Genomic DNA, 27,325 nt, shown 5'->3' on the forward strand with positions numbered 1-27,325 from the left:
CTGAATTGTTCTTTGTGGAACCAAAAATGGTTCTTCTATGGCATCGCTTGAAGAACCTTTTGAAGCACCTTTATTTTTAAGAGTGTAGGTGATCCCAGAATGCATTGTGACAGAGATTGTTGAAAATATTTATCCATGATGGAGGATGTGAGAGAAAATGCTTATATAACATTGGACCCTTTTCACATTTATGTGGTTCCTGAAGTCGTCATAGCTGGGTAAACTTCTGTAGTGGCAAATGGAAACTATATATATATATATATATATATATTTTTTTTTTTCTCATTTGCCCCAATATCAAAAGAAAAAAAATCCATGATAGCATTTCTATGACTTTCCAAAACAGGAAAAGAATGTGAGACAGATGTCAAATTTGCCATCACCACTCCCTCAGCCTTTGTATTAGAAACACTCACACAGCAGCGTTAAACATTAAACAAAGTTTTCTGTAATTTAATGCCAAGGTAAGAAAACACAAAGTATAGTGCTATAAATGTACATGAAAAAAACTAAACTAAATTAGAAATAAACTAAACTACTAAACTAAATTTCTGATTTTAATAACTATCTGTGAAAACAGTCTGTGAAAAGGGTCCATTAGAGTGAGCTTTATCTTGTTAAAACGTTTATGCTTGTTAAAACATCCTGTTGTTAGCTTAGCACCATGCTAATGTTACATTGTATTGGAATCAATCAAATCTGCTGTGCGCCAAATTCTTTGGGAGATTTGTGATTGTCCTTGACAGTTTATGTGAGAGATTTCATTTATAAAAATGCTTATATCCCATTGAATATCAAATTGAAATTGACTATTTTACCTGATATTTGTGTGAGTGGTGTGTATTTATGGTTGTTAGAGTATTTTGTTGTTAGCTTAGCAACATATCAAATTGCATGGAGTCAGTTGAGGCATATGCTGCTCACGTGCTAAACACTATTTGTATGTAAGCGTTAATTTCCAACATTTAACATTCTAAAACATTATAGAATTACCTCTTGGAAGGAATGTTTTCAGGGCACAGTTGGTTAACATAGTTAATCTCAATTTCCATATGCACTATTCTATTCTATATATATATATATATATATAGTATAAGTATAAATAAGTATAAAAAGTGTGATTAGTGTGTTCAGACTGAAAATTCCCAAAATAAAATGCTTTAATTATGCTGTTAATTAACGAAAAGACAAAGTGTGCGATGTTGGACACTTCATGCTCTCAACTGTCACAGCTTTCCTTTCGTATTAGCCTCCGATGCTGAATGACAAAATAATCATTCATACATAGATGATAGAGCACATAGTGCATAGTATTAGTGCATTATAGGGACACAACATTTGTAAACAACACTCCCGTTGGGTGAAATAATGAAGTGAAAAGCAATGACAGTGTATTTATATTTTGTCGATGCTCTATCCGATAATGATCCTAACAAAGTGCTTGAGTCTTCGGTTGCTATGATTACCTCTGCACCTAAGTGTCTATTTACCACCAGATGAATTTGAGTCCTCACTAACTTTTGTGGTTACTAAAACCCAGCTGAAACACGAATAGATGCTTCTGATGTACTTTAAAGATCCAGCCTTTTGTTTTGACTTTCTCTTGTGGTTTCAAGCCTTGTAGAGTATGGAACCCCTGATACTTTGTAGTATCAGCAGAACCGAGCTAGTGTTTTACATTCAGGGGGTATATTGTGCCCCCGGAAATCTCATTCTCTCACACACTTCGTTTCTCCCCTATCTCTTTCCCTCTCTTTCTTTTTAGTGAGCATGACTGGAGGTAATCTCCTCACCATTCTGCCGTCTCCCCAGCAGAGAGAGAAATGCTCTCTGAAACACTCTCTCGTCTACTCTTTTGTCTGGCAACAAAGTGTGTATTTTTCACTGACAGCTCCAGAGGGGTCTCCAGAGATAATGTGAGGCTTTATGAAGGATATCCTCGGTTCAAACTGAACGCAAAAATAGCAGGAAATCGACCCCTGTGGAAAGACTGATGGGACCTCAGGGACAAGATAGAGGGGGATGAATGTTGTTCAGGATTAGCTAATAAAACGCTGTGAGCTTTTTTCCGGCTCATATCTGTCATTACAGAGGTTCTTCACTATCTGTGTGTTATACGCAACCCCATATGCTCAGAGGTTAGCGCATATTAAGAACTTGCCCTCTACACCATTATGCCCTGGTAATGAGCATTAAAATGTAGTTTTCCCAGTGGACTTGCCTATAATTAATCAGATATTCTCACCTGTTTCACTACAATGAAGAAAACTCCTAAATCTCTCTGGATCTGAGGCAGGATGCATTTTAGGAACACCTGCTCTGTTACGATGTCCTTGAAAGCAGAGTAATCTAATCGGCTCCTTAATAACTCATGTTTTTGCAATCTGTAACATTTATTTTTAGCCACGGGCTGCAGAAAGCATTAGATATTCATCTTAAGTATTCATGGTTGCATAGGTGATTTTTCCAGGCCCGGGATCGTCAGTGGAATAGAGATGAATGCATAAGTGCATGCCGGGATAGGTGGATTTTGGGCAATCCTATGTTTGGAAAGGAATACTAGTTTACTGCATTTCTACTACTATAAAAATATATATTATTATTATTATTATTATTACTAAATAGAAAACTTTTCTAATTCTGTAGTATTAGTGTACCTTATGGCAATTGTAGCTCATCCTTCATTCTGTACATACTGAAAAAGTGCTTACTGTGCCCTGGATACATCCTGCAGAAATAGTACAAGTAGTGTGACTACTATACTGAGTATGCAAATTTTTCTGTTCCGAACATATCTTATAAACAAATGGCCATTTCACAGCCACAGCTAAATAAGACAAAATATTCCATCAATGTTTCTGCAATAAAAGAGCAATGGAGACAACCAAATCCAGTAATTAAAGCACATTCTCTAATTTAAGATAAACAATACAGAAGTAATTTGAGAGAAAATGATTTGTTCCCTCTTTGGTAGAAGATAAGAAACGTCATCTTTAGTCTATGCTGCTCCTTCATCCAAGAACTTGGAGTGGAAAATGGTGGAGTAGATCATTAACCTTAATGAGCTGAGTTAATTGAGCTTAATCACTCAGAGAAAATGAGAGCAAGAGACCCTGCACATGAATGTGATTCGAGTACTTTCCATTAACACAGGCCTTGGCTCTATAAAGTGCAAATGCTACACCATATAGATGTCCAGGTTTATTTGATATATAAATCAGGGTAAAGCATATCTGGTTGCATTAGCCGGACTATTATCACCGCTCTAAACTTCAAAATTAATATTTGTTATATCTCTGCCATAAATATTTTTATGACAATATAAAACTTTCAGTATTATTTTAGACATTGGATAGCATATGTTTTATAATCTCATAAAAACACACTCATGAGATGATAACGTGTTAGTGCTTTTATTTTAAGCCATTCAGTCCAGTGTTGTTATTGTTAATGAAAACTATTAGAAATAAATAAAATATAAAACAAAGCTAAATAAATATCAAATAAAGCTAAATAGAAATATGACAGAATATATTTCATTTTAATTTTATTTTAAACTAATAAAAATGACAAACGTATAAAATATTAAAATGAAAGCTGAAAATATCTTTAAATAAAAGCTCATTCAAAATATTAATAAATGCTATAATAGTAGATAAATAATACTAATAACACAGGTTTAGACACAGTATAGATGTCTGAAATGCCTGCATGTGTCAGATTCAAAGTGTCAAAGTATTTAGGATTTGATGGATTATGCTGTTGGTCTGTGTGAACTTTGTCCCATGTCTGAGCCACACTCAGATTCGTTCTAAACACATTATCTCAGCCGCCCCGCTCTTCTGGGTCCATATTTTAGCATATTGGTTCATTTTGCTAGCTATGCAAATGACGTTTGCTGATATGACTTTGGCAGGAAGGGGTGAGTAGGGCCAGTTAGCTTTACACAAGCCTTATTGACACTCATTTAAGTATTAAAAGCATTATTTATTTCTATTGGATGTAAATAGTGCAGCTGTACCTTGTCATAACACTTTGCTTATTAGCATGCATCTATAGGACATACCAGGTGCTGGTGACCTCTTGGTATTTGGGAATGTTGTGTGGAGGTCACAAGGTCCATGTCAGGCTAATTATGTCAGACAATGATGCATTACGGTGCTCGCACTTTAATATAATACCTATCTGAGAGTCATTGGAGATATATGGGACCGCTCGTAATAGAGTGTGTGTATAATGTAATTGATTTTATTCATAAGGTTGAGCTTTAGATGTGGTGGAAGCCTGTTAATAAAATGCTTTATTGCATGTAAATACATGTTTTATAGCATGTTCTTGACTTATTTTAAAAGATATATCTATCAAGTAACAGGTGCTCAAGCCCCATTCCATCTATCCCATCATACAACAGTCACATACCCTTGATTATATGCAGATTTTGTGTGTGGATTATCCAATGACCTTTGACCCAGGAGTGACCCAGGAAAAGCCTGTTGGGTTTTAGGGGTGAAGCTGGATCTGACGAACAACATCTGGTCTATCCCACCCTTGGTATCTCGAACCCCCCCAACCATGACAAGGTTAAAATACCCTTTTAAGATGACTCATGAGTTTTTCCTCAGTAACTCAGTCTCATTAGAATTGCTCACATTCGTCAGCCTTAAATCAGCGTAAACACTTCACTTTCTTAGCGAAATTGTGTTTGCTTTGTATGAAAATTATATTGCTGAGTGCCTCGGTGTGTTTAATGAAACCAGATATCTCTGGCTTAGGCAACATGACACTCCATTAGAGTAAATATCTCTGGAGGAATGAAAAGGTCATATTACCTTTCATAGTTTCAATGTGTTTTGTTTTGTTTTATGGATGTTTATGCAGTAAACCAATTCCAACTAATCTTAGTAAGTTTGTCTACAACTCATAAATGCCTTAAAAGTTCAAGCCAGTAAATTAAGGCCTTATCTAATTATATATGTTATACAGAAATCTGCAGATTGGATAAAGCCAGGTTCAAGGTTGTTGTTTCATATTGACTATTAGAGTTAAAGTTTAGTATAGGATAGGATATTGTTTTATCAGTCTTTAAATAAGAGAATGATGATTTAAGTTTTCACTATGTTTCACATGTTTATGAAGTGTTATATAAATGAGGTGAATGATATATTAACAAGCCATTCTGTAAAAACCTTCAAAATATAGATAGGAATAAACTTGTAAAGCTTGGTGTAAGTGCTACTGAAGTGGAGATTTCTAACTTGGTGCATGAGAAAAAACTCATTTTGAGAACACTTTAAAGATATACATTGTGATTAAAATCTACTGACGTAAATAGATGTAATAAAATGTAATGGAAATGTCATTTTATGTTACTGGACTTGGTTCAGTCTCTGTGTTGTTTCAAGCATGTGAATGGATTTCTCGTCTGCCTGCCTTTAACTCTAATAGTTAATGTTTGTGTGGTTAAAGCTGTACCATTTAATTTAGGAGATGCACTGTTAAAGTTTCTTGCGTGTTCTCAGGAGGCAATCCAGACAGCTTTTTAATGAAGAGTAGCTGTCAGACTAACCATCTTGGAGGTGTCGTATTGAAAAGCAATGGCTTTCAGTCTAACATCAATTGTTGCTGGACACTTGGGTTCCTCTTACAAAAATTAACCTTGGTTTTATTATAGTAAAAGTGTAGTAACCATGTTTTTGTTGTTGTATTGATTACCATTTATATAACCACAGATTTACTACAAATACCATGGTTAAACTACGATTAGTGTAGCAAAACCATGGTTAATTCGTGGTTACCATGGTTTAACTTTTTTTTTTTGTAGTACAAGCATGGTAATTTTCATAAGGGTCATATTGTGCACATCTAGCTTATTTATATATTGTGAGTTTACTGTGTGTTCCCTTATCAAGACAAAATAATTATAGTGAAAGAGAAAAGCATCTGTGTTTGGTCTACATAATTGTCTTTTCCCTTCCTCCTGAAAAATAAGACACCAGATCCATTTTGAGGCAGAGAAGAGATGGTCTTTTGGTTACCAGTACAATTACGCCCGCTGGTTCATGACTGAGCCTTCCTGTGTAAATATGAGCACACACTTGCAATTACCGCCAGAGCAAAAATACTCAAGAGCCATTAGTGTAGCTGAAATCATGGCTGCCCACCTTTGAGAATCCACAGCAAGATGTTTTTCTCTGACAAGAAGGATTCTGGACTCTTTGTTCAGATTTTTTTTTGTTTGTTTTTTTTAGTGTTTCTGACTTAATTTAGTTTCTTTTTCTTTTTTTGTAGTATTATCGGTATAAAACCACATATAAACCGTTTGCAAACCTAATCCAAGCCACATCAATATGTAGTTTGGAATCCTAACTATTTATCCACGCATCCATCCATTCATTTATCTATCCATCCATCCATAGTATACCTATCTTTCTATCCATCCATCCATCCATCCATCCATAGTGTACCTATCTATCCATCCATCCATCTATCCATAGTCTGTCCGTCCATCCATCCATAGTGTATCTATCTATCTATCTATCTATCTATCTATCTATCTATCTATCTATCTATCTATCCATCCATTCATCCATAGTGTACCAATCTATCCATCCATCCATCCATCCATAGAGTACCTATCTATCCATCCATCCATCCATCCATCCATAGTATATCTAGCTATCCATCCATCCATAGTGTATCTATCCATGCATCCATCCATAATCTGTCTGTCCATCCATCCATAGTGTATCTATCCATCCATCCTACCATCCATTCAGTGTACCTATCTATCCATCATCCATCCATAGTCTGTCTGTCCATCCATCCATCCATTCATCCATAGTGTATCTATCTATCTATCCATCCAACATCCATTCATCCATCTATTCATCCATCCATCCATAGTCTCTGTCCATCCATCCATCCATAGTGTATCCATCCATCCATCCATCCGCTCATCCACCGGTAGTGTGTCTGTCTATCCATGCGTCCATCTATCCTTTTATTTGAAAAATGAAGAACAATGATTATCATCCATCCATAGTGTACCTATCTTTCTATCCATCCATCCATCCATAGTGTACCAATCGATCTATCCATCCATCCATCCATCCATAGTTTACCTATCTATCCATCCATCCATCCATCCATAGTCTGTCCGTCCATCCATCCATCCATAGTGTACCTATCTATCCATCCATCCATAGTCTATCTATCTATCTATCTATCTATCTATCTATCTATCTATCTATCTATCTATCTATCTATCTATCTATCTATCTATCTATCTATCTATCTATCTATCTATCCATACATTCATCCATCCATAGTGTACCTATCTATCTATGCATCCATCTATCCTTTTATTTGAACTGTCAGATCAGAATAAGCTTCTTTTTTATTATTATAAGGCTATAAAAGTGCCTGAGTTCTTTGAAAAAAACTGATTCAGAAAAATTATTTGTTCACAAATCTGGCTTTGCTTCTTCTCTTGTGAACTCTTCAACATTCCAAGTAGATTTAGGGTGAATTTTCAGTCAATAAAAGTCATACAGGTTTGGAATGATGACAGAATCACTGCTCAATTATTCCTCTAATGAGTTATTTTACTCTACAAGAATGGTCTAATGGGCTTTTTGTTAAAAACAAAACCTGTTATATTAATTGTGGACTCACTAGTATATACTTTGGCAGTTTTGGTGCTAGTCTGTATTTTTCCCAATTGATTTATCCGAGATACAGTCCTTTTCCAGCAGATAATCAGTGGTCAGAGCTTGTTGGGAAACAACCCTAAATTGCAGAAAAACCAGCAGTCTTCACAATCAAACACAACACAGACAGCAGTCCAAAGACACTTGCTGTTCTTCAAAGAATTGCAAGATGCTAATGCTTTATGCAATTCATTTGATTTCAACCAACTTTGTTGACCACATTAAAGTCATGATTCAGAGCTTCTGGGTGACCTTTCAGTCATTTGGGGTTTTAGTTCATTTGTGGTTTTTGTGTGTGCTCGGGTGGGTGTATACATGTGTCCGTGTGTGTTTGTGGGTTTCAGAGAAATCCAATTTTAGATAATGGAGACAGTAATTGAAATTTATTTTGCCACTGCAATTCGGACCTCTGTAATTCACCCAGGCTTCCGTAATGGATGCTGCTATGTTGTTAACAAATGTGTCAAGTTAAAATTACACCAGAAAAGTAACCATATCAAACATGCTTACACCCTGATACTGCCCTGTCTGATTTTATTTGATGTGAGGGGCAATTATAATCTTTAATGAGAGAAAGAATAAAGCAGGGCTCTATCATCTGCCGTAATCACAATCTTACATTAAAGCAGCTATATATCTGTTTGGCATCACTGGAGACCCTAATTCCTGAGAGTCTAATATTTTAATTAGGGGACTATTTGAGATGGTATTTACCCTCCATCTCCTAGTAATTAGGTATTGGAAGTCGTTGGGAGTAGTCATAAAATTTTGCCTTTTGATCGTCTGACCAGCAGCAAAACTACAGTTTTAGTGTCCTTAAACAACAGACACCCAGACATGCACACACACAAACACACACACACACAGATGCACACAAATGGAGGCATTATCACCAAGGCTAAAAATGTAATTTAAAAGCCCAGTGCCTTTTGGAAATCAAGGATGTTTTATCATGCACAACAGCTTTTGCTGTGTTGAAGCAGTTAGCTGGGACAAACTGCTCAAGCAGACAAGAAGTAAAGGCAAAACCAGGCCAGAAATTAAGGAATATAATTTATATAAATTACAGTGTTTTGAATTGTCCATTGTTTTATTTCTTCACTTTTCAAAATATATAAAAATTTTTTTTTAAAAAGAATAAAATTGTCATTTAAATTTTTATGTTTTAAACTGAAGAAAAAAATATTCCCAAGTAAAGTCTGAATTATCATATGAGAGAAAAACAGGGATTTATGTTTTTTTTTTTTAAGTATTTTTTTATATTTAAGTTTGTTAGTATTTTATACACAGAAAAAAATATATATGTTTAAAGATTTTCTTAGTTGACGTTTCAGCTGACAAACATGTCACTCACGTGTTGGTGCTGGTAATTGATAAAAGAGGGCTGTGTTTGTTACTGACAGCTGGCTTGCTTGGCCTTTCTCCCCTTGCTAGCTCAACCTGCACAGCTTTGAAATAGCCAATTACTGCAGCTGCTATTGGACGTAACAGGCCAATGAGCAAATTACTGTCCTGGGACCAAATTGAGGGGGTGGGCTGCAGGTGAAAAAAATCCCATGTACAGTCCAGGCTGATGCACCTGATCCCACAATTCTTTGTTCTATTACATGTGTCATTCCCAGATCAGTGAGGTAGTCACTTCCTGGATGATGGGCGTCTCACTGACCACCTCTGACCCTGGGACTTATGGTCTGTGAGGTCTCCAGCTCTATTATAAATCAGGTTTTAATTAGACACAAAGAACAGGAAGGGTTATAATGCTCTCATAAGGCACTGGACTGGGTAAAATGAACCTTATTGTACTGCATTGGTAAAGTCAATTATTTTTCTTTCTGGAAATATGTTGGTGAAAACTAAATGGCAGCATTTAAAGAAGTATATGTATACTTCTTTAAGGAGGAGTGGGGGGGGGGGGGGGGGGGTACAACAAGGTAAAGAAGGCGGTCTATCTATGTGTTTGAAATCTAGTCTGAGGGGTTACTAAACCAGACTGATATTTTCTGAAGGTATTTGAAGGTGCCATTCACTGCATTTACTCTCTCTGTTGCTGAATGGTTTGCAGTACACTGTGCATGAGTGAGCCCAGTTCTATAGATAAAAAAATGTGTTGAAGTACAGCACTGTGATATGTGTCTGCACTGAGCCATGTGATAACACAAAGTCGACCTGCTTTTACGGTCACAGCTTTTGTGAGGTTGCATGCCTCATTGTCCACCTGGGTGATTGCTTGCCATCTGTAACTCTTCTGATGGTCTTTACAATAAGAGCCTTGAATACAGTGAATGAATAGTTGGTTTGTGCATGGTTAAACATGAACTCCATGGGTCATAAGTGGTTCAGAGGCAGCCAATAGTGGAAGAAATGAAAGTGTTATTTAAGCTATTAAGCAAGCTTTTCCTACACTTTTAATAAAATTAAGGTCATGTTAGAGGTCATGTCTGCATGGAAGTGCTACAAAGAGCATCAGAGGCCTCCTTCCTGTCTAATTAGGCAATTCTTGACTGCAAAGTGGACCAGACTTCATTCTGATGGTCAAAAAGATAGCTACATAAGAATAAAATGATTATGAAGAGCTCGTCAGACCATTTCAGGTCATTTCATAACTTGATGATATATATTGTGATTCTCTCTGAAGTGTAATACTCTGTAAAACCCCTCTGATGGTTTTTGGCTGTTCTAAAGGGATTCAAAAGCACTGTCTGAATTACAATATCCACCTCTTTTTGATAACTTTCCCTGAGGTTTTTAACAAGAGGTTTCTTTTGTTACCCAATTATAAGTCTCAGTGAAGTGAACAAGAAATCTGGGGCACAGTGGACAGATGAAGCAAGAATTACATGGGATTTGCTTTAGCCCAGTGACTTTATATCAGGTTTAGCTATTCTATTCTATTCTATTCTATTCTATTCTAAAATGGTGATGTTTGTGAAGTTAAAGTTGTCACCCAAATTATGCTAATAATTTAATAAAATACCTTTCTAATAATATGAAATGTACTTATTTATTTGTTACATTATAAAATGATGTTTGAGAAAGTACAGGTCTCATTCAAATTAAGCTAATAATAATTAATAATGATAACTTTTTAAAAATATTATATACTTATTTATCTATTATTTATTTGTATTTATTTATCTACCTACCTACCTTATAAAATTATGTTTGAGAAAGGAGGTTTCTCATTCAAATTGCTAATAATGTAATAATTATCTTTTAATATAATATAACATTTAAATTTATTTATGTATTTATTTAATTATTTTCTTTATTTATGTTATGTTATCAAATTATCTTTGAGAAAGTAGGGTTTTCATTCAGATTGTTTGGCTAATAATATAATAAATACAATTTAAATATTATATTATTATGAAATAGAAATGTATTTATTTTAAATTATAAAGTGTTGTCAGAATCAGAATCAGAATGAGCTTTATTGCCAGGTATGTTTACACATACGAGGAATTTGTTTTCATGACAGAAGCTTCCACAGTGTAACAGAATGACAGTGAGGCTCCAATCAGTGAGGTTAAAACAAGCTTTTAAAACGCGATCTGCTCTAAACAGCTGAAAGCCCGGCAGACTCAACGCGCTGTCCGGAATGGTGTCTTTCAGCCAGGTTTCCGTGAAACACAGAGCAGCAGAGTTTGAAAAATCCTTATTTGTCCGGGAGAGCAGAAGGAGTTCATCCGTTTTGTTGGGTAGAGAGCGGAGGTTCGCCAGATGGATGCTAGGCAACGGCGTTCTGAATCCGCACTGCCTGAGCTTCACGAGCGCGTCGCCTCGCTTCCCCAGTCTGCGCATCCTGAAGCGTCTGAACAGCGCCGCAGCTCCCCCGACTATAATGTCCAGCAAAACATCAGAATAGTCAAAAACCGGTGAAATATCGGGTGGTGTGTACTGCCGAATGTCCAGCAATTCGTCTCTGGTGAAACTGATTGCAGGGATATAACTAAAGACAGGACAAACTAACAAAAACATAAAAACAACTACGGAGCACGCCACGGAGGCAGCCATCAGCGTCGGCGCCATCATCGAGAATTGTTTGTAAAGTAGAGCTTTTATTTAATTTAAACTAATAATATAATTATCACATAATAACTTTATAGATAGATAGATAGATAGATAGGCAACAAAATGTGATTATGTAAGGGGGGAGGGGGGGGGTTATTTTCTATACCCACTGTGTGTGTGTGTGTGTGTGTGTATATATATATATATATATATATATATATATATACATTTATTTATTTATTTTCAAATGTTATTTGGGTTCATTCATTATTGGATCAACATGATGAAATTTTCTTTTTTAGGTGAACTATTCCTTTGTGTCTGTGATGTATTAGATGCACAATAACAACAAGTGCAGATGCACAGTACACTTCTTATTAAGTGTACTGTTGCTGATGGCATGTACACAATGAAATCTATCTCAATGACAATAAAGCGAGGAGCAATTGGCACCTCAGAGATAAAACAACTGTCACTTACAGCCTTTATTCTGCTATGCCTGGATCAGTCAACCTCTATACGCACTTTCAGAAGGATAAAAGCTGCTCCGTTCATCAAGCGTTCCATCCATCCATGATGTGTGAAGACGTGGCCACATATAGGCATATGTCATCTGTCAGGCCTGTTTTAAATAAACGCATTCTTGCTTTGTGCAAGGAACGCGAGGAGCACTGTTGCACTGTTGTTCTTAGATAAATCTCACCTCTCCACCTCTCTGTCACCAACTCCGTCATACAGCAGGGTTGCTATGACAACCGCAACAAGGATGGGGGAACAATTTTGAAGAGAGAGAGAGAAAGAAAAATCATAACAGCCAGCACTCCATCAAGTGAATTTCCATGCATGCGTCTTTGCTCGGCCCTACTCAAAAATCGATGTTCAGCCTTAGAGATGGGGTTGCTAGTTAGGCCACTGCTTATGAGGTGTTCTTTAAAGATTGCCGCTGCTGTTTATTTTACAAGGTTCTTAGTGAAACTTCACATTCGTTCGGGTTGAAGGCTCTCAGACTGGTAATAAAGTTGTTTTGTTTTATAGAGCGTTTGTTGCTTTTCCAATAAAATGTGACGAGCCGCACTTTACCCATGCAGCTCAGTATCCGTGAAACTCTGTTGTAAAGTGATGAGAAGACATGGCAGATTCTCAAAATATATTGAGTTGTAACATTTAATATCCGAAGGAGGAGGCTGTAATATTTAAAGTTAAGCATTAGCATATTTCCATAGCTTTAAAATGTTGATCACTTCTTTTTCCAATCCTGCATTTTTACTATGATTATTTTATTTTTCAAACTCTTTTGAGATTTTGAGTTTGGTTCTTTTATGTGGTTATCTGTAAATGAGAAATAATTCCTCAAGGCCACATTCGCTTTTGCTGCTCGGCTCTTTCCTTTAGCTGCCATTGTTTGCGGCATAAAAATCATTTCAATAGGGTCTTTCTCTGCAGAACTGTCTGGTTTTATTGAATGATTTTGTGTGCTCTCCCTGAGGTTAAGTGTGTGTGTGTGTGCATTCAGCGAGGCTGTGAATATGGGCCTGTAAACTGATAGTATACCACACTATACTATTAGCATATTGAAGAGGGCCATGAGCTCAAACGTCTTCCTGACCTCGGGTCAAGCTTCATTCAATGTCACAGCTGTGTGGCCAGTTCCTTTATATGTATGCGTGTATATATATATATATATATATATATATGCAGTATATGTAGATTTGAATCCCACTATCAATATATTCATCCTATAATTCATAGATTTTGTTTTTATAAAATATATAATACATTATAAAATTAGTGTGTAATAAATGTATATGTAATATATTTTATATGTACTTTTAATCACAGACAGTTTTACAATACCTGTTTAAATTCAGAATAATCTTTTGTCTTCAGTAGGGATCTTTAGTGTAAATAATTTCAATTATTGGTTTAGAGTAGATTGTTGCGCTTCAAATGAGTAAAAATCTAATTGCTTCAGGTGTGTAGCACCAAAATAAATAAAAAGAAAGAAAAGAAAGAAATCAAAAATAAAGAAAAATAAAAAATCAGTGCAAACACAGATTGCTGGCCGCACACTAAATTTAATCCAGAGACGGTCTAGCACTTAACTTCATAGTGTCACGGTTCGGGTAGAGGATGGAGCGAGGACTCAGTACTGCAGAAGAATGGGCTTTTTATTAAAATAAAACAAACAACAGAAACTACCCCGTGGGGGAAAAACAGGCTGGCAAGGCAAGGCAAGGCAGGATCTGGACACGCAACATCCAGGGATAGACGATGACGAACGACTGCAAACACAAGGAGCATAAATGGAGAGCAAATGAGGAGGGTAATGAGGGACCACATGTGGGGCAAATTAACTAATAATCAGGTAACAAGATGGGAGGGGGCAAGACAATTGACATGAGCACATGGCACACCGAATCAAAGACAAAAAGCCATGTGCTCACACAAAACAAAACACAAGCACATGGCCAGCAAAACAAAATCACAAGCCATGTGCTAGAACAAAAGACACGAACACGCAGCTAATGAGAAAACTCATAAGCCACGTGTTCACAGAAGACAACAAGACAAGCACGCGGCTGAACACAAACCGCATGCTTCACAAAACACAACACACGTGGACAGAAGAGCGCACGGCCGAGCACACTCGAAGCCGCACGCTCACATGAAAACAATGACATGACGCGAGTGTCAGGGCTCTGTCACAAAACTATGAATTACACTAGACCGAAGTGACAGAACCCTGACACACAGTGCATAAAAAGTGCACAGTGCAAGTGAATTGAAAATATTTCAGCATATGAAACGTTTGCATGTGCTGGTCTAGTTTTTCATTCACCTGCACTATATGTAGATTATTTTGTGCTCTTCTAATATTTTTGATCATGGAGGATTTTCCACAACAGTTATTTTAATTCTGAGTAATGTCTTCAATAGGAATCTTTAGTGCTAATGGGATGCACTTCAACATATTTTATTAGATTAATGAGGTAAAAAGTGTACAGCCAAATGGTTGCATGAAGGCTCAAATCCAGCTTTGTATTGACCATATTATATGGAGGAGTGCTCACCACAACCATGTTACATGCTCCTCAGCCATTACTGTGGTCCATGATGGCGGTAAAATTGGATCACAAATGTGTCGGATAGGTCATTGTATCTTTAAGATGCTACATCGCCCTGGGGAACAAGGCTAGTAAAAGTTTTATTGGCCTATTTACTGCAGCAATGGGCCGCCTGGTAGTATGGAGTTGTGTCTCTGTGTTTGGATTGGTCCTATAGATCTGTTTTAGCCAGATCCACAGGATCCAAAGCCATTGTTCCTATCCCTATCAGGACTGTTATGTAGAGTATTGATTAGACCCCTGCTAGCTGGCCCTTCCCAGAGAGAGACTTTCAAATGAATTTAGTGAGCACTACAGCTTCTGTAGCCCTTAAAATCCACCACATCCAGCTTAATGTACCTCCTGCTGTTTTACTTTCTCTCAGGAGAGACGCCACTTCAAGCCCCTGTTGACTGTGCATATTGTCGCCTTCTGCTTAACTTCAACATAAAGGCCTCTTATGTATGTAAATCCTCAATGTGATAAAGTTGAGCTTTTAGGGGAAGCTTATGTTTTTGAGCATTTTTATCAGCTGAGTTGTGGATAAAACAGTGTCCAGGGAGGAAGGAAGAGACAATGGAAGTGGCGCCTTATCGCAGGAACAGACGTGGAGCACCGCCTGGCCACTGAGGAAGAAGAGGAAATCACGACCAGCTGGAAGCACCTAACCAGACAGAAGTGCATGTGAATCTTTTTTAAACCCAGAGAGGGGCCTGCTGGAGTGTGACAAATCTGACCCCGAGCCTCCAGCTCTCTCAGTTGGGTAAGCTTAATGCAGAGTGTGTTGGCTTTTAACCACACCTCTGATAAAGATCTGATTCACTGTTCTGAACACACAGGCCCAAGAAAAAGAGAGAGGACGATGAGGAAAGAGACAGAAACACTGTCATGTTTGTTTACTTGAGAGGTAGCTTCAGTCCATCATTTGATCTATCATGCACAACAGTAATCAACGTAAGCTCTGGCATTATGGAGGAACAGCTGGTGCAGACATATGTTTGTTATATGAAGATATACCATAGACGGTTTTTTAGAATTAAAGACCATAGAATTTATATTTAAGGTACTTATATTTATACAACTTAAAATTACTATAGATAAACCCTATCCCTAATATTAATTTTTGATATTAATAGTAATTTTATATACATTTTCTAATATACAGAAAAAAAATAATGAATGAATAATTAATAATAATAACAATAGGCAAGTACACACATACAAATACAAAAGTGATTCCTGCCCCAGTTGTAATCCCAAATTATTAAGAAATGTGAATGACAAAAATGTACAAGTAAAATATTCATGAGTTACAGTAAAAAGACTTAATTGAGAACATATATGCAGTTGTCATTTAATAATAACACAGTGCAACAAATCTTTAAAATAGCACAAAAAAGTAAAAATAGGCCTAATTTTCTTTATGAATTTTTATCATTTGTAATAATAACAATAATAATATATAATTGTTAAAAAATATTTAGGTATTAAATCATATAATATAAAGTAATTGTAATAATAATAATAATAATAAAATAATTGTTATATTTTGTTCTTATTTTTTTCTTTTCTTTTAGGGTGAAATACTGTATGACCTGAACATATTTTTTGAGAGAGTCACTCTAAGGTAGTGTGAAGTGGTTCATTTAAGACAGTAAATGTAGGGCAAACGTGAAGCAACAGCAGACAGCTGGCCACGAGCCACCTGACACCAACCGGACGATCAACTAATCAGGAGAGGGAGACAGAGATGAGTTTAAAGAGATGGCTAGAGAGAAAAAGATAGAAGCAGACACAGAAAGGCATTAGTTTACCATAGCCCCGCTGTTGAAGTGAAACCGTAGCTATCTCGGCCATGGCGCGCAGTTTATTTCAGTTCTTAATGGAAGGCATCTCACGTTTGGTGCAGATGCTGTTTGGCTATAAAGGGGCCCTCCAGTGCTGTTTCCAATTCGACCACCTGAGTGTGGAAGCCGGAGGGGGCACCAGGGAAGCCCCATAATGCGTTTTATGAGAAGTGGTCTATTGAGTTAAAACATCAGAGATGGAATAGGTCTCCAGCAGTATGTTTGTGTTTGTGTTGGTGGGTTATCTTGCCCTAGGGCCACAACTGGGGCAGTCAGTGAGAGTAGGTTATGTCTGAATGTGTGTGTGGGTTGGACGGTCTGTGGAGGTCATTCTAACCACAGCGTAAAGTGAGACCATAGGACTCATCTGAAGTCAGAGTTGGCTAGCTTGACGTTTCCGTGTAGGTCAGTTGGTCCAAGTGTTGTTGGATTGCAAGACTCAGGTTGACCTTGCAATTTTAAATTCTCAAACCTCTGTTCAAAAGCACAATGCACCACAAGTACTTATCTATGCCTTTTTGTATAAAAAAGAATTAACGACAATTTTTAGGGCATTGACCCTATTCATAGTCTCTTTTTTTATTGTGAGGTGGAAAATGTACTTGACCTCAGAGTTTGTTATAGCAATGGAGGAGCTAATCACATGCATGAATTTTGGGCTTTGTGTCAATCAGCAAGTGAATGCTGTAACTGAAATCACTGAAATTAAATAATTAAAAATAATCTAAAAATAAATATAATTATGTAAATGTTTTATTTTATATATATATATATATATATATATATATATATATATATATATATATATATATATATATATATATATATATATTACATTTTTACATATTTTTACAATGCGTTTATGTAAAAAGCCTAAACTTTGTTTGATTCCATGGTTTAAATTAGATCTTGAATCCCATCTTTTCAGTGTAGTAGTGTGAGACTTTAGCAGCCCATTGTATTAATATTTCATAAGTTTATATTGCATGATTATCTTGAGTTCTGTGATTTTATTTATCCAAAACTCTGCCTGAAGTATTCATGCATTTTGAACATCGTCTGTCTCTGAAGTGTCTCCATTAGGAGTGCTTTCACGTCTCTATGCCTCAACCTGGGCTCCAACAACAGCAATACTGGTGTTTTTGCTCTGATTAATGATTCATAGGTTTAAATAATTGATGTTTTTTGGGGAGTGAGATACACGGCGCATTAGCCCTCAGTCATTCTGATATCTCCATTCAAACACCACCTGCCCATCATTTTAGTGTGTGTTTTGGTGTACGTGTACGGTGTGACCAGTCATCTAAAGTTGTTCACATACGTCAACATGCGAGTGTCTCAAATAGCCCTTAAATAATATATATCAATTACGTATTGCATTATTGTCTTCATAAGTTTCTCTAACAATAGGTAAAGACCATCCAGGAGATATATGTGACATGATTAATAGCTTTAAACCATAATTAACTTAATTTATTTATTATTTTAACATATGGGACTTTTAAGAAAAAGTTTTATCATGCATCAGGAATCAGAGGCCCAGATGGTGAGGTCTGCTGGATTTTGTGTCTTGAAACTGATGGCTCATCTTAACTGTGTGAATGGCACTGAAGGACATTTCACATCTTTCCTTGCCCTTGCTAGTAAAAAATAGAGGTGCAATTCTCAGGGTGCCTGAACAGTACATGAAAGATCACGTGCAGATAAATCGAGAGTGGAAGTATGAATGCTAATTTTAAACAATTGATAGGCATTGCTATTAAGCAGTTTCAGGGCTCCAGGATGCCCAATGGATACTTGAGGTTACTTTTTTGTAGCATCTCTAGCCAGTTTTATTCCCGATGATGTCACTTTTAGGGGTCACCTTCAGTGACCTGTGATGTCAGCAGCTGATGTTATCTGCTACAGCACCTTCTGATCCTTGCAGATGACCTTTCCCTCCTTAGTGAATATGGATTAGAACTTTGAAGTAGAATAGAAAAGGATAGAATAGCATGGAATGGCATTGAATTAAATGGAATGGGATTAAATGGAAAAGAGTCCCTTTGATACTTAATGGTTCTGTTAAGTATTGATTAATGGTTTGGTTTGGTTCATAGCTTGTACCGTTTGCGCTATAATTTATATAAATACATAAAAAAAATTTATTGTTGTTATTACTATTATTAGTAGTAGTTTTTAATAATAATTAATAATGTAAAAAAATATATATTTTTTGAAAAACCTTGGTTTCGTAATGTCTTGCACAACCGTCTCTAATTATATGCTGTTTAAGCGAGAAATTTAGTTAGAATGTGCCTTCCAGCATTTAATATCTCCAGGCACATGTTGTGGAGGACTATAGAGAGCTGTGTCTGGGAGAGAGAAGTTCCTGTTGTGGCAAATTTGGCTCAGATCCTTTCCAAACCTGCTGAGTGAAATTAAAGCTCCACAAATCGGATTATTGCTTCCCAAGAGAGCCGTCTCATAGCCAGTGGACAACTGCCTCTATGGTATACTGTTATCACCACACGTCTCTCTCTTTTATTCTCACTGTGAGTCTGGAAACCAATTTGAGGACAATCAATAGTGGTTGGTGTCTCTTCCCGTTTCTTTTGCATATTTACTGGACCATTGTCTTTCAATAAGCCGCCAACATAATCTAATTTATCAACCACTGACATGTGAGGGTAAATACAGCGGGCTGTAACAAGCATAAAGTATGAGTTGTGCACGTCCCCCTACAGTATTTAGAATAGTCGTCAACCATTATGGGGTTTTCTATAGTTGATTATTAAATTTCTTCCCCTGTCCAGAATATGTGGCAATATTGGTTAATGATAACTGGTATTGTAATGTCAGTGCCAATATAAATAGCAGGGTGGAGGAGCAAATCGGTGCAATCTGTCTCGCTTCCTTTTTATTGCTTATGACAAACATTTCTTTGAGATACATGATTTTCTGATCCAATTTGAGCTAATGTACATTAATAAGTGGTGAGGTTTTGGATCAAAGAGATTTCACAGTAGGCGTCGATGACCCACACAGCAGGCATAGAAATTGGCACTGACAAAATTATCCTGTTTCTTATCCTAGACTTACTTTTATTTCTTATTGGTGTATTGCATCATGTCTGGATTGGATACAGTGTTCACAAAATGGTTGAAATCCCTTTTGACAACATTTATTCATACTTCACTGAAAATATTAAAAACAGACCATTTATTCTCCTTTCACAAGGCCAATTTCTATTCATGAAATACAGTATCACTAAAGACTGTGAAATGAACAACATAAATCAATCAAATAATAAATAAATTTGTGTTATCTAAACGTGAGATTTATTTTTAGTTGTTCAGCTGGTGGTTGTTACCACCTTATTTAATGCCTTGAGATAAATACCCAGTTAACAAATTCACAGCACCTTCTACGGATCATCTTTTATGAATAACTAACAGATAGTCATTATTATTCATGAGCTAGAGTAGGTGTAGTCATGTGCACTGAGCTTTAGATAGAGAGAGAGAGGGAGGAACCGAGAGAGAGATAGAGAGAGGGAGACATGGGCAAGTGAGAGAAGGGGGTGTGTCTCTATGAAGAGGGGTTTAGTACAGCGTGCTTGGATGACTGCTAGCTAGTGTGGATGAGAGAGGGACACAGGGAGATCGAGGGGGTACGATGCACACACACAGACAGTCATTCACGAGGAATTCTGCAACATCAGGCAGGCTGGTCAGTGCGTGATTTTTACACAAAGAAGACCGGGAAGAGGTACCTACTGATGAGAGACGTTACTCAACGTTTGAGGGAAATCCCCGGTGTGCCAGTGTGTGTGCACTACTGCCAGAGAACTGTTGGGGGACCCGAGACGGCGAGATGGGCTGTAACTTGTGCACGCTGCAGAAAAGAGAGGAGCACTACAAGCTGCTGTATGAGATCGCACAGGTGAGTCGACTTGTTTAACCTACTCCTGAGATCCTTCTGAAGTTGAGTTGTGAGATCAGATGGGACTTTCATGGAAGTTTCTACCTTCTCTAGAGATATGTTCTCTATCTTTTCTAGGAAACTTGGTTAGATGAATGGATCCATTTGTTTAGACTTGTTTATCCAACGCAACCTACAAATAAGAATATTGCAAGTAGAGCCAGTTTTTTCAAGGGACAGGACACTACTCCTCCAAGTAGTAGATAGGGAAACACTTTGTGTTTTAAAGATTCATTTTTGGCCGTTTTTGGACAGAACAGTCAGAGAGTGGATAGGAAGGGATGTGGGAGAGAGCAAGAGGTGCGGGAATGGAAAGGACCACAAGCCTGGATTCGAACTCTGGTTGAAGCGTATCCAAGGGGCTATCGACTCCAAACTTTGTGTTTTAAAAGTGTCTTCTAAGACATTCAGTTTGGTTCTAGTAGTTGTTTTGTGTTTGGACCTGCACAGTCTTGTGTGAAGAGTTCTTTAGGGGAACTCTTTGTTGTGTTGAATTCCCAACTGCATTGGGGACTTACCTGGAAGCATTTGTCAGGGATCAAAAGGAGGTTTTGCAGCACACACCCTTTACAACTGTAGTAATGTTCTTGTTCATTTGAGTACAGCTGTTGTACAAGATGCTTACAGGAAGGAGGATGAGAAGTTTGGATTTCACACACTGGTGAAACTTTTTATTGTTTCATAGCCAGAGTTGCAAGAAAGGTGCAAAAAAAAAAAAACATTGATCATGATTAGTATCACCCTGTTTCCAAACCCTTGTCTTAATAGTTGGCATCCACTGGAGCTCTGTAACAGATTCTTAGAAGCAGAGTTGTTCAATACAATAGTTAAAGATCAATTTTGCATTTTAGTCACCACTAACGTTTAGGGTTGATGCTAGTCTCGGAATGGCTGAACTGGCTCCGCTCCTTTCCGAGCTGTAGGAATGCCCATGTTCCTGTGCTGCATGGGAGGTCAGAGTCCATGCTCCCTCTTGAGCACCAAGCGTGCAAAATAATATTTTCATGTTGCTCTGATCGCTGCCTCATTAAGCTGTTGTACAAAATGGCTTTAGTCCCTAATTAGATGGTAAACTGCCTTTTGTTTGTGTGGAAGCCAATCTGGGAGATTATCCCTGTCGGCGACTGGACTGGGGTGATAGAAGTTTGATCCCTACTGGTTCAAAACAGCAGGCTTGTGTTTAGAGGGACTTGTTCAGATAGCCTCTTGCTGATAACGGTGCTCTATTGCCTGTGATTGGGAGTTTTGTACAAGCACTTTCTCTTTTGTGGCACAATAGAGTGAAGAGTGGCTGGCAGCATTTTTGTGTACGGCGTGTTGCCGCTGTGACACCCTAGAGATTGTGTGTATGTGTCTGGTGGGTTATGGTTTGCTTTTTGCTTGACATGAGATTACTTTTTATATGTTACATGTTGGTCCCTTTGTAGTTTTAGCAGTGAAGTTCAACTCTCGACGGAAGAACGACAGAACAGGGAGAGAAAGAAATAATGCAATGTCTCCAGGAAGGATGAAGGTACTAGGGAATGTTGAAAGGAAAGGGAAATCTGGATCTACTCTCTATGGAGTGAATTCCCAAGCTGAAGCAAAAGTGTGTCAAGGCCTCAGATGTTTCTCAGATTGCCTCAGATGTTTCTGTTATTCGGCAATTTAAATTTTCAAGCTTTTATGTTCGCAAGAAGAAATCAAAGAAATGTTGCACCATGTTACTCTTGAAGTCACAACAAGAAGCAGACATGAATAAACACAAACACACACCTACACTGCAATTTCACGCCCCCTGACAATTTTGACACTATTCTCGGCAGCACAGCCGAGAATAGACCCTGGTGGTCTGTGAGATTTATGAGTTTAATGTGAGTGTTCGCCCCTCAATGGGCTCACCATGGAAATGTATTCTTCTTTCTTTGTTAGCCACGTTACAAAGAACCGTACTCCCGCACTCTTTCCCTCTCTCTTACTCTCAGTCTCGGAGGACTTGGCTGTGTTTTTATGTTCCGTCAGCAAGATCAAGTTTTGGATTGTAAGGTCTGAGCCATTTCACCTTAATTTGGTCTGCAGATCAAACTGGCAAAACCTCTGTGATTAGCTGCTGTTTATCCATTGTGATGTAATATGTTATGTCATTTCAAGTCTTATTACAGATGACTTGATTTGAGGAGGATATAAACACTCAATGATATCAAAATGACAGCTTTAGAGAAATCAAGCATTATTTTATGCAGTGCTGTGGAAAACAAGATGGCAAACACCCATGAGGTGGTTGGATAGGGTAACATTATGGATGCTTATTAATACACAGTTATTGTGAAAAAGTATGTGAACCATTGGAATTAACCATTGGATTGGATTGTCTTTTATTGAACCAACTGTATAAACATTTATAGTGCAGAGTGGAAAAAATATGTACATCCTTGGATGCAATAATTAGTTGACTCTTTTTGGGCAGCAGTATATTTTTATATTAAAAAATAAGATTTTATTTCTATAATTTGCCATTTCTACTCTCTTGTATGAGTTTCCAGAGTTTCAGCTCGATTTTCATCATCAGCAATTCAAAATGGTCTAACTAGTACAATGAACTTATGACTTAACGTGTTGTTACCATGGCAACTTAAAGATTTTGTCTTGTGCTAAAATTGTATCTACTGATAGGCTAAATCTGTAAGGTGCACAGAGTGAGGCAACTGTTAAAATCAAACTATGTAAATGTATTTATTTCCCTATTAATCTCTAAAATTCTGGTAATTGCTGATCAGCAAATCTGTGTTAGCATGAGGTGATGGAGGCTATTTCACTCAGTTGAGCTGAAACACTGAGGCTCATGGGAGCAGTGCAGTTTACGGCCATGGTCAGGATCCCTTATGTGGACAGATGCTCAGTGTAATTTCCAGTCTGTGGATCAGCATGGGAGGAGAACAAGAGATATCACCTCCCACACATTTACTCTCACTAAGACACACATTTTTAGTATCTGTAGTTCCATAAATTTAAGAGATATCAAGAAAAAACAGAAGCAGAACTTAGCAGGAATCACATTTACATTTATGCCAATTACATTTGCTATTTGTAATTCACCTTGTTTCAAAAGATCTTCTTCAAACTCTCTTGATTAAATCATAAATGTGAATTTTAATTAACATGAAAAAGCTGGCACCAGTTTACCTCTGCGCCCCCTACGGTGGCCATCAAGGGTCAGAGGAAGGGTCGGTCCCGAGAGCATTAACAACCATATGGATCTGGATCTGTGCGAGTGAATTGGCCAGTCAGTGTATCACAGCCTTAATGGGCCTCCAGATGGAGGGCAACCTTTAGAGAGATCTTCCAAAAGGAACTGGCTTTTGTGAGTGTGTAAGATTGAGTTTTGAGTGTGTATGTGTGCAAGGATGCTTCAAGCTCCCGCCTGAACCAAGGTCTCTCTTATTGGCATCGCCACTGTTGGGCGATGTCCCCTGTCTGTCTCTCTCTCAGAACACTCTCATCCATCTTCCTGTCCCGGAGATTTTCTGAACGATACTCCTTGCTGATGAAATGCGTTGGGTGTGGAACGAAAGAAGGGAAAGACAGAGAAGCATGTAGTTTAGATTGATCTTGTGAGCGTGTTGGATGGTAAGTATGTCAGATAGCACAGACCCTGGGGTGATCATATCAGCAGACCCTGCCAACTCCAGGCCAGGAGAAGCGCGTATGTGTGTGTGTGTGTGTGCATATGATGGAAATCTAATTTAAAGCCCATATCATTCTCTTTGGCTCTAGCATGAATGGAATGATTGCATAATTATTGCTAAAAATAGACTCTACTCTCTCAGCGGTCCTGGTGATTTTCTGCTTTAGTGAAATGACAGATGCTGAGTTCATCTTTTTCTCCTGATCTGGAAAGAGAGCAGATGACCTCATCTAAACCTGTGTCTCATGTCATTTACTGATCTTCCTTACCAGATGTACCGGATTACCTGCTGTTGTGTGTATGGTTTCACATTTACTGCATACCAGTTTTTAGACTTCATGTGAATATGTAGAAAGTAATATCAGCTTTCAAAAGCACACATGAACAGATCTATGATAGGTCATTACATTTTTGTTGAATTAATTACATGAAATTAGACACTTTTGTTAAGGATGCACCGTATTTTGAGACCATTCACTCACTCACTCACTTATTAATTAATTTATTATTCATCATTAGTTTATTTATTACTATTAGTTGATATTGGTTTATTGATTTCTGCATTTCCTCTATTTTTTCATTTGTTTTACATTACCTTTGCCACAATGTAACATTTACTTAGAGTTAATCTAATTATTCAATAACATTATTATTTAATAAATTATTTAATAAAACCGTTAAATCTTGAACATAGCACAAAATGAATATTTATTTTTAATGGGTAATTTTTCATATTTTTTATTTTTCAATATTTATTTATCATGTTGTGATGCCTAAATTCACTTGTATAATAACAATAAGAATATTAATACTGTCTATTTTTTCGGTTATCAGCATTAACATAATATCAGCTTTTAGGCCACAATTTTAATACATGTGTGCAAGGTTATACTCAGCCAATCTTTTTCTTAACTATTTTTAAAGATTTTTATAAGATGTATAGCATCAGCTGTAATAAGAAGTGGCAACAGGGTCATTATCATTGCTGTTACTGTCTCTACCACTCAGGTGGATTGAGTTTCATGGGATTTTACACTTCTGTCTGATCTGCTTCCTGTATGACTGTCTCTGAAGTGAAATTATGAGGTGACCTTTTCTTTTTTGTGTTATTTCATTTTAAAAAGTGCAGGCTTGACCTTTACATCCGTATAACAAACCCATTCGACAGTCAGACCCTCTGATTGAAAGTCTTTATAATGAGCCCCTCTCTGCTCTCATTTTTTCCCATATACCATACACCACCTATGCGGCCACACTATCCATGCAATGCAAACATGTACTTTGCATCAACCAGACACTCTGAAGGATATTTATTGCATATAGGTTTTAACTCACAACTCCCCTTTTAAACACTTTATTTTCCTTCCAAGTAGGCCAAGTTGCAGTTAGTAGCATTTTATTTGCATTTAATATTTTTTTTGCACTTTCAGAACAGGCAGATTAATTTGTGAACTCCTTTTTGAAATTATGAACCAAAAAAGATGAATATGCATAAATTAAATCTTGTTCTTTTTGTCCCAAACTTGTCATTTTATATTCTTAAACTGATCCTGGCCTCTCTATTTCATTCTTAAGACAATCATAGTCTGATTTCAGCAGAACAGATAATAAAAGTTCTTTGTCTGGAACCACAAAGGAGATGACCTGCTTGACTGCCCTAGACACACTGGTGTGTAATTAGTGCTGGGCTTCAGAGCTGATTGGTAATTATAAGAAGTTATGGAGTTTTGTCTTTCCTTCATCATGCAATCCTCTGTGAGTCGGCCCAATTGGCAAGTCAAAAGGGGCTGATTACACCTCCGTCACACATGGGTGCTACACAAATGAAACACAGGGTATTAAATCTACATACCGCTGTTCACTTGACTTAAGGACTAGAACTAGTGTGATGGATCTTGCATTAAAAAATGTCAGAAAATCTTTCTGAGATGGTTTTTGTCACAGTTCTTGGATAAAATCACTGATATTGCTGAACCCAGTTAATGTCTCATGTATTGAAAGAAGGCAACATAAAAAATCTAAATGTACTTTGTTAATGCATTTTCCTGGTCTAATAGTGAGTGATTCATCAATTCATAATATTTAATCAGAACGTCCTCTTCCTCTTTTAAATTACTTTGCTTGTTCACTGATGTCACTTAGGCCTTAAGATAATACTAACCAGAAACAAAATAACAAATTTCCTCTATTTTTCACTAGATTACCTTTGCTATAATCTAACACTTTAAATTAATCTTCAAAATGCTAATGATTTATTATCACTGTCAAACTGTCAAATCTTCAGCATAACACAAATTGAATTTTTTTTCACACTGTGCATTTATAAAGTTGTGATGTTTACATTTGCATGTAGCTTTAGTTTATGGTGCTTAATTGTTAGTTTATTTAGACAAGGTAGATAACATTATCCACATTTTTCAATCTAAACACATCAAGCTAATAAAAGTGGTTTCAAATGGCAATTTGCATTGACTTTAAAGTATAGGTTATTTTCCTTGATTTGTTCTACATTGATTGGGTCTATATAGCAGGTTTATAGTGCACTGGAGGATTGTGGATTGATCCATTTGTAGTTAACACACAATTAGCAGGTAAATACATCTAGATGACAATTCCTAATATCCCATCTGGCCAAGGACCCAGGGAGGAAATAACGTGTGTGTTGTGCAGCTGCCACTGTTTGCGGAGAATTACAGTTCGAGAGCCCTTCAGACAAATTCAGATAACTTATGGGTTATGTGATGTATCTGCAGTTTTAAAACAATCTGTGAGCACTGCAGTTCAGCCCAGTAGTGCAGTTACTTGGTAAGATTTTTATGCAGATCAAATAATAAAGCATCTGTGTGTGCAAGGTTAAGCCACAGGAATGGATCTCAGTGGCTTCTTGTGTCTGTACTGATATCCCTCCCCCACCCCACTTTCTGCCTGTTCTTTTGTTCTTGCAAAGGTGAGACATTTTTTGAGAGAAAACAGAGCAGAAAACTGAGGAATTATTATGGGATATTGAAATTGCAGTGTTTATCAGAG

General features: G+C 37.1%; 1 protein-coding gene across 2 annotated transcripts in view; it reads left to right on the forward strand.

Moving 5' to 3' along the window:
- The window catches only part of LOC107581937 (PDZ domain-containing RING finger protein 4-like), a 53,610-nt gene that overhangs the window by 6,047 nt on the left and 20,238 nt on the right, over positions 1–27,325 (forward strand). The window contains exon 1 of one of the 2 annotated variants that reach the window (XM_016267666.1): positions 20,306–20,595. The exons of the other annotated variant lie outside the window; for it this stretch is intronic. Coding sequence (XP_016123152.1) covers positions 20,527–20,595 — 69 coding nt within the window. The 5' untranslated portion in view covers positions 20,306–20,526. Of the gene's footprint in view, positions 1–20,305; positions 20,596–27,325 lie in introns of those variants that run through there. 2 annotated transcript variants of the gene reach the window in all.

Source organism: Sinocyclocheilus grahami, unplaced genomic scaffold (assembly GCF_001515645.1).
Source record: "Sinocyclocheilus grahami isolate Dianchi unplaced genomic scaffold, SAMN03320097.WGS_v1.1 scaffold1.1, whole genome shotgun sequence".
NCBI classification, from domain to species: Eukaryota; Metazoa; Chordata; class Actinopteri; order Cypriniformes; family Cyprinidae; genus Sinocyclocheilus; species Sinocyclocheilus grahami.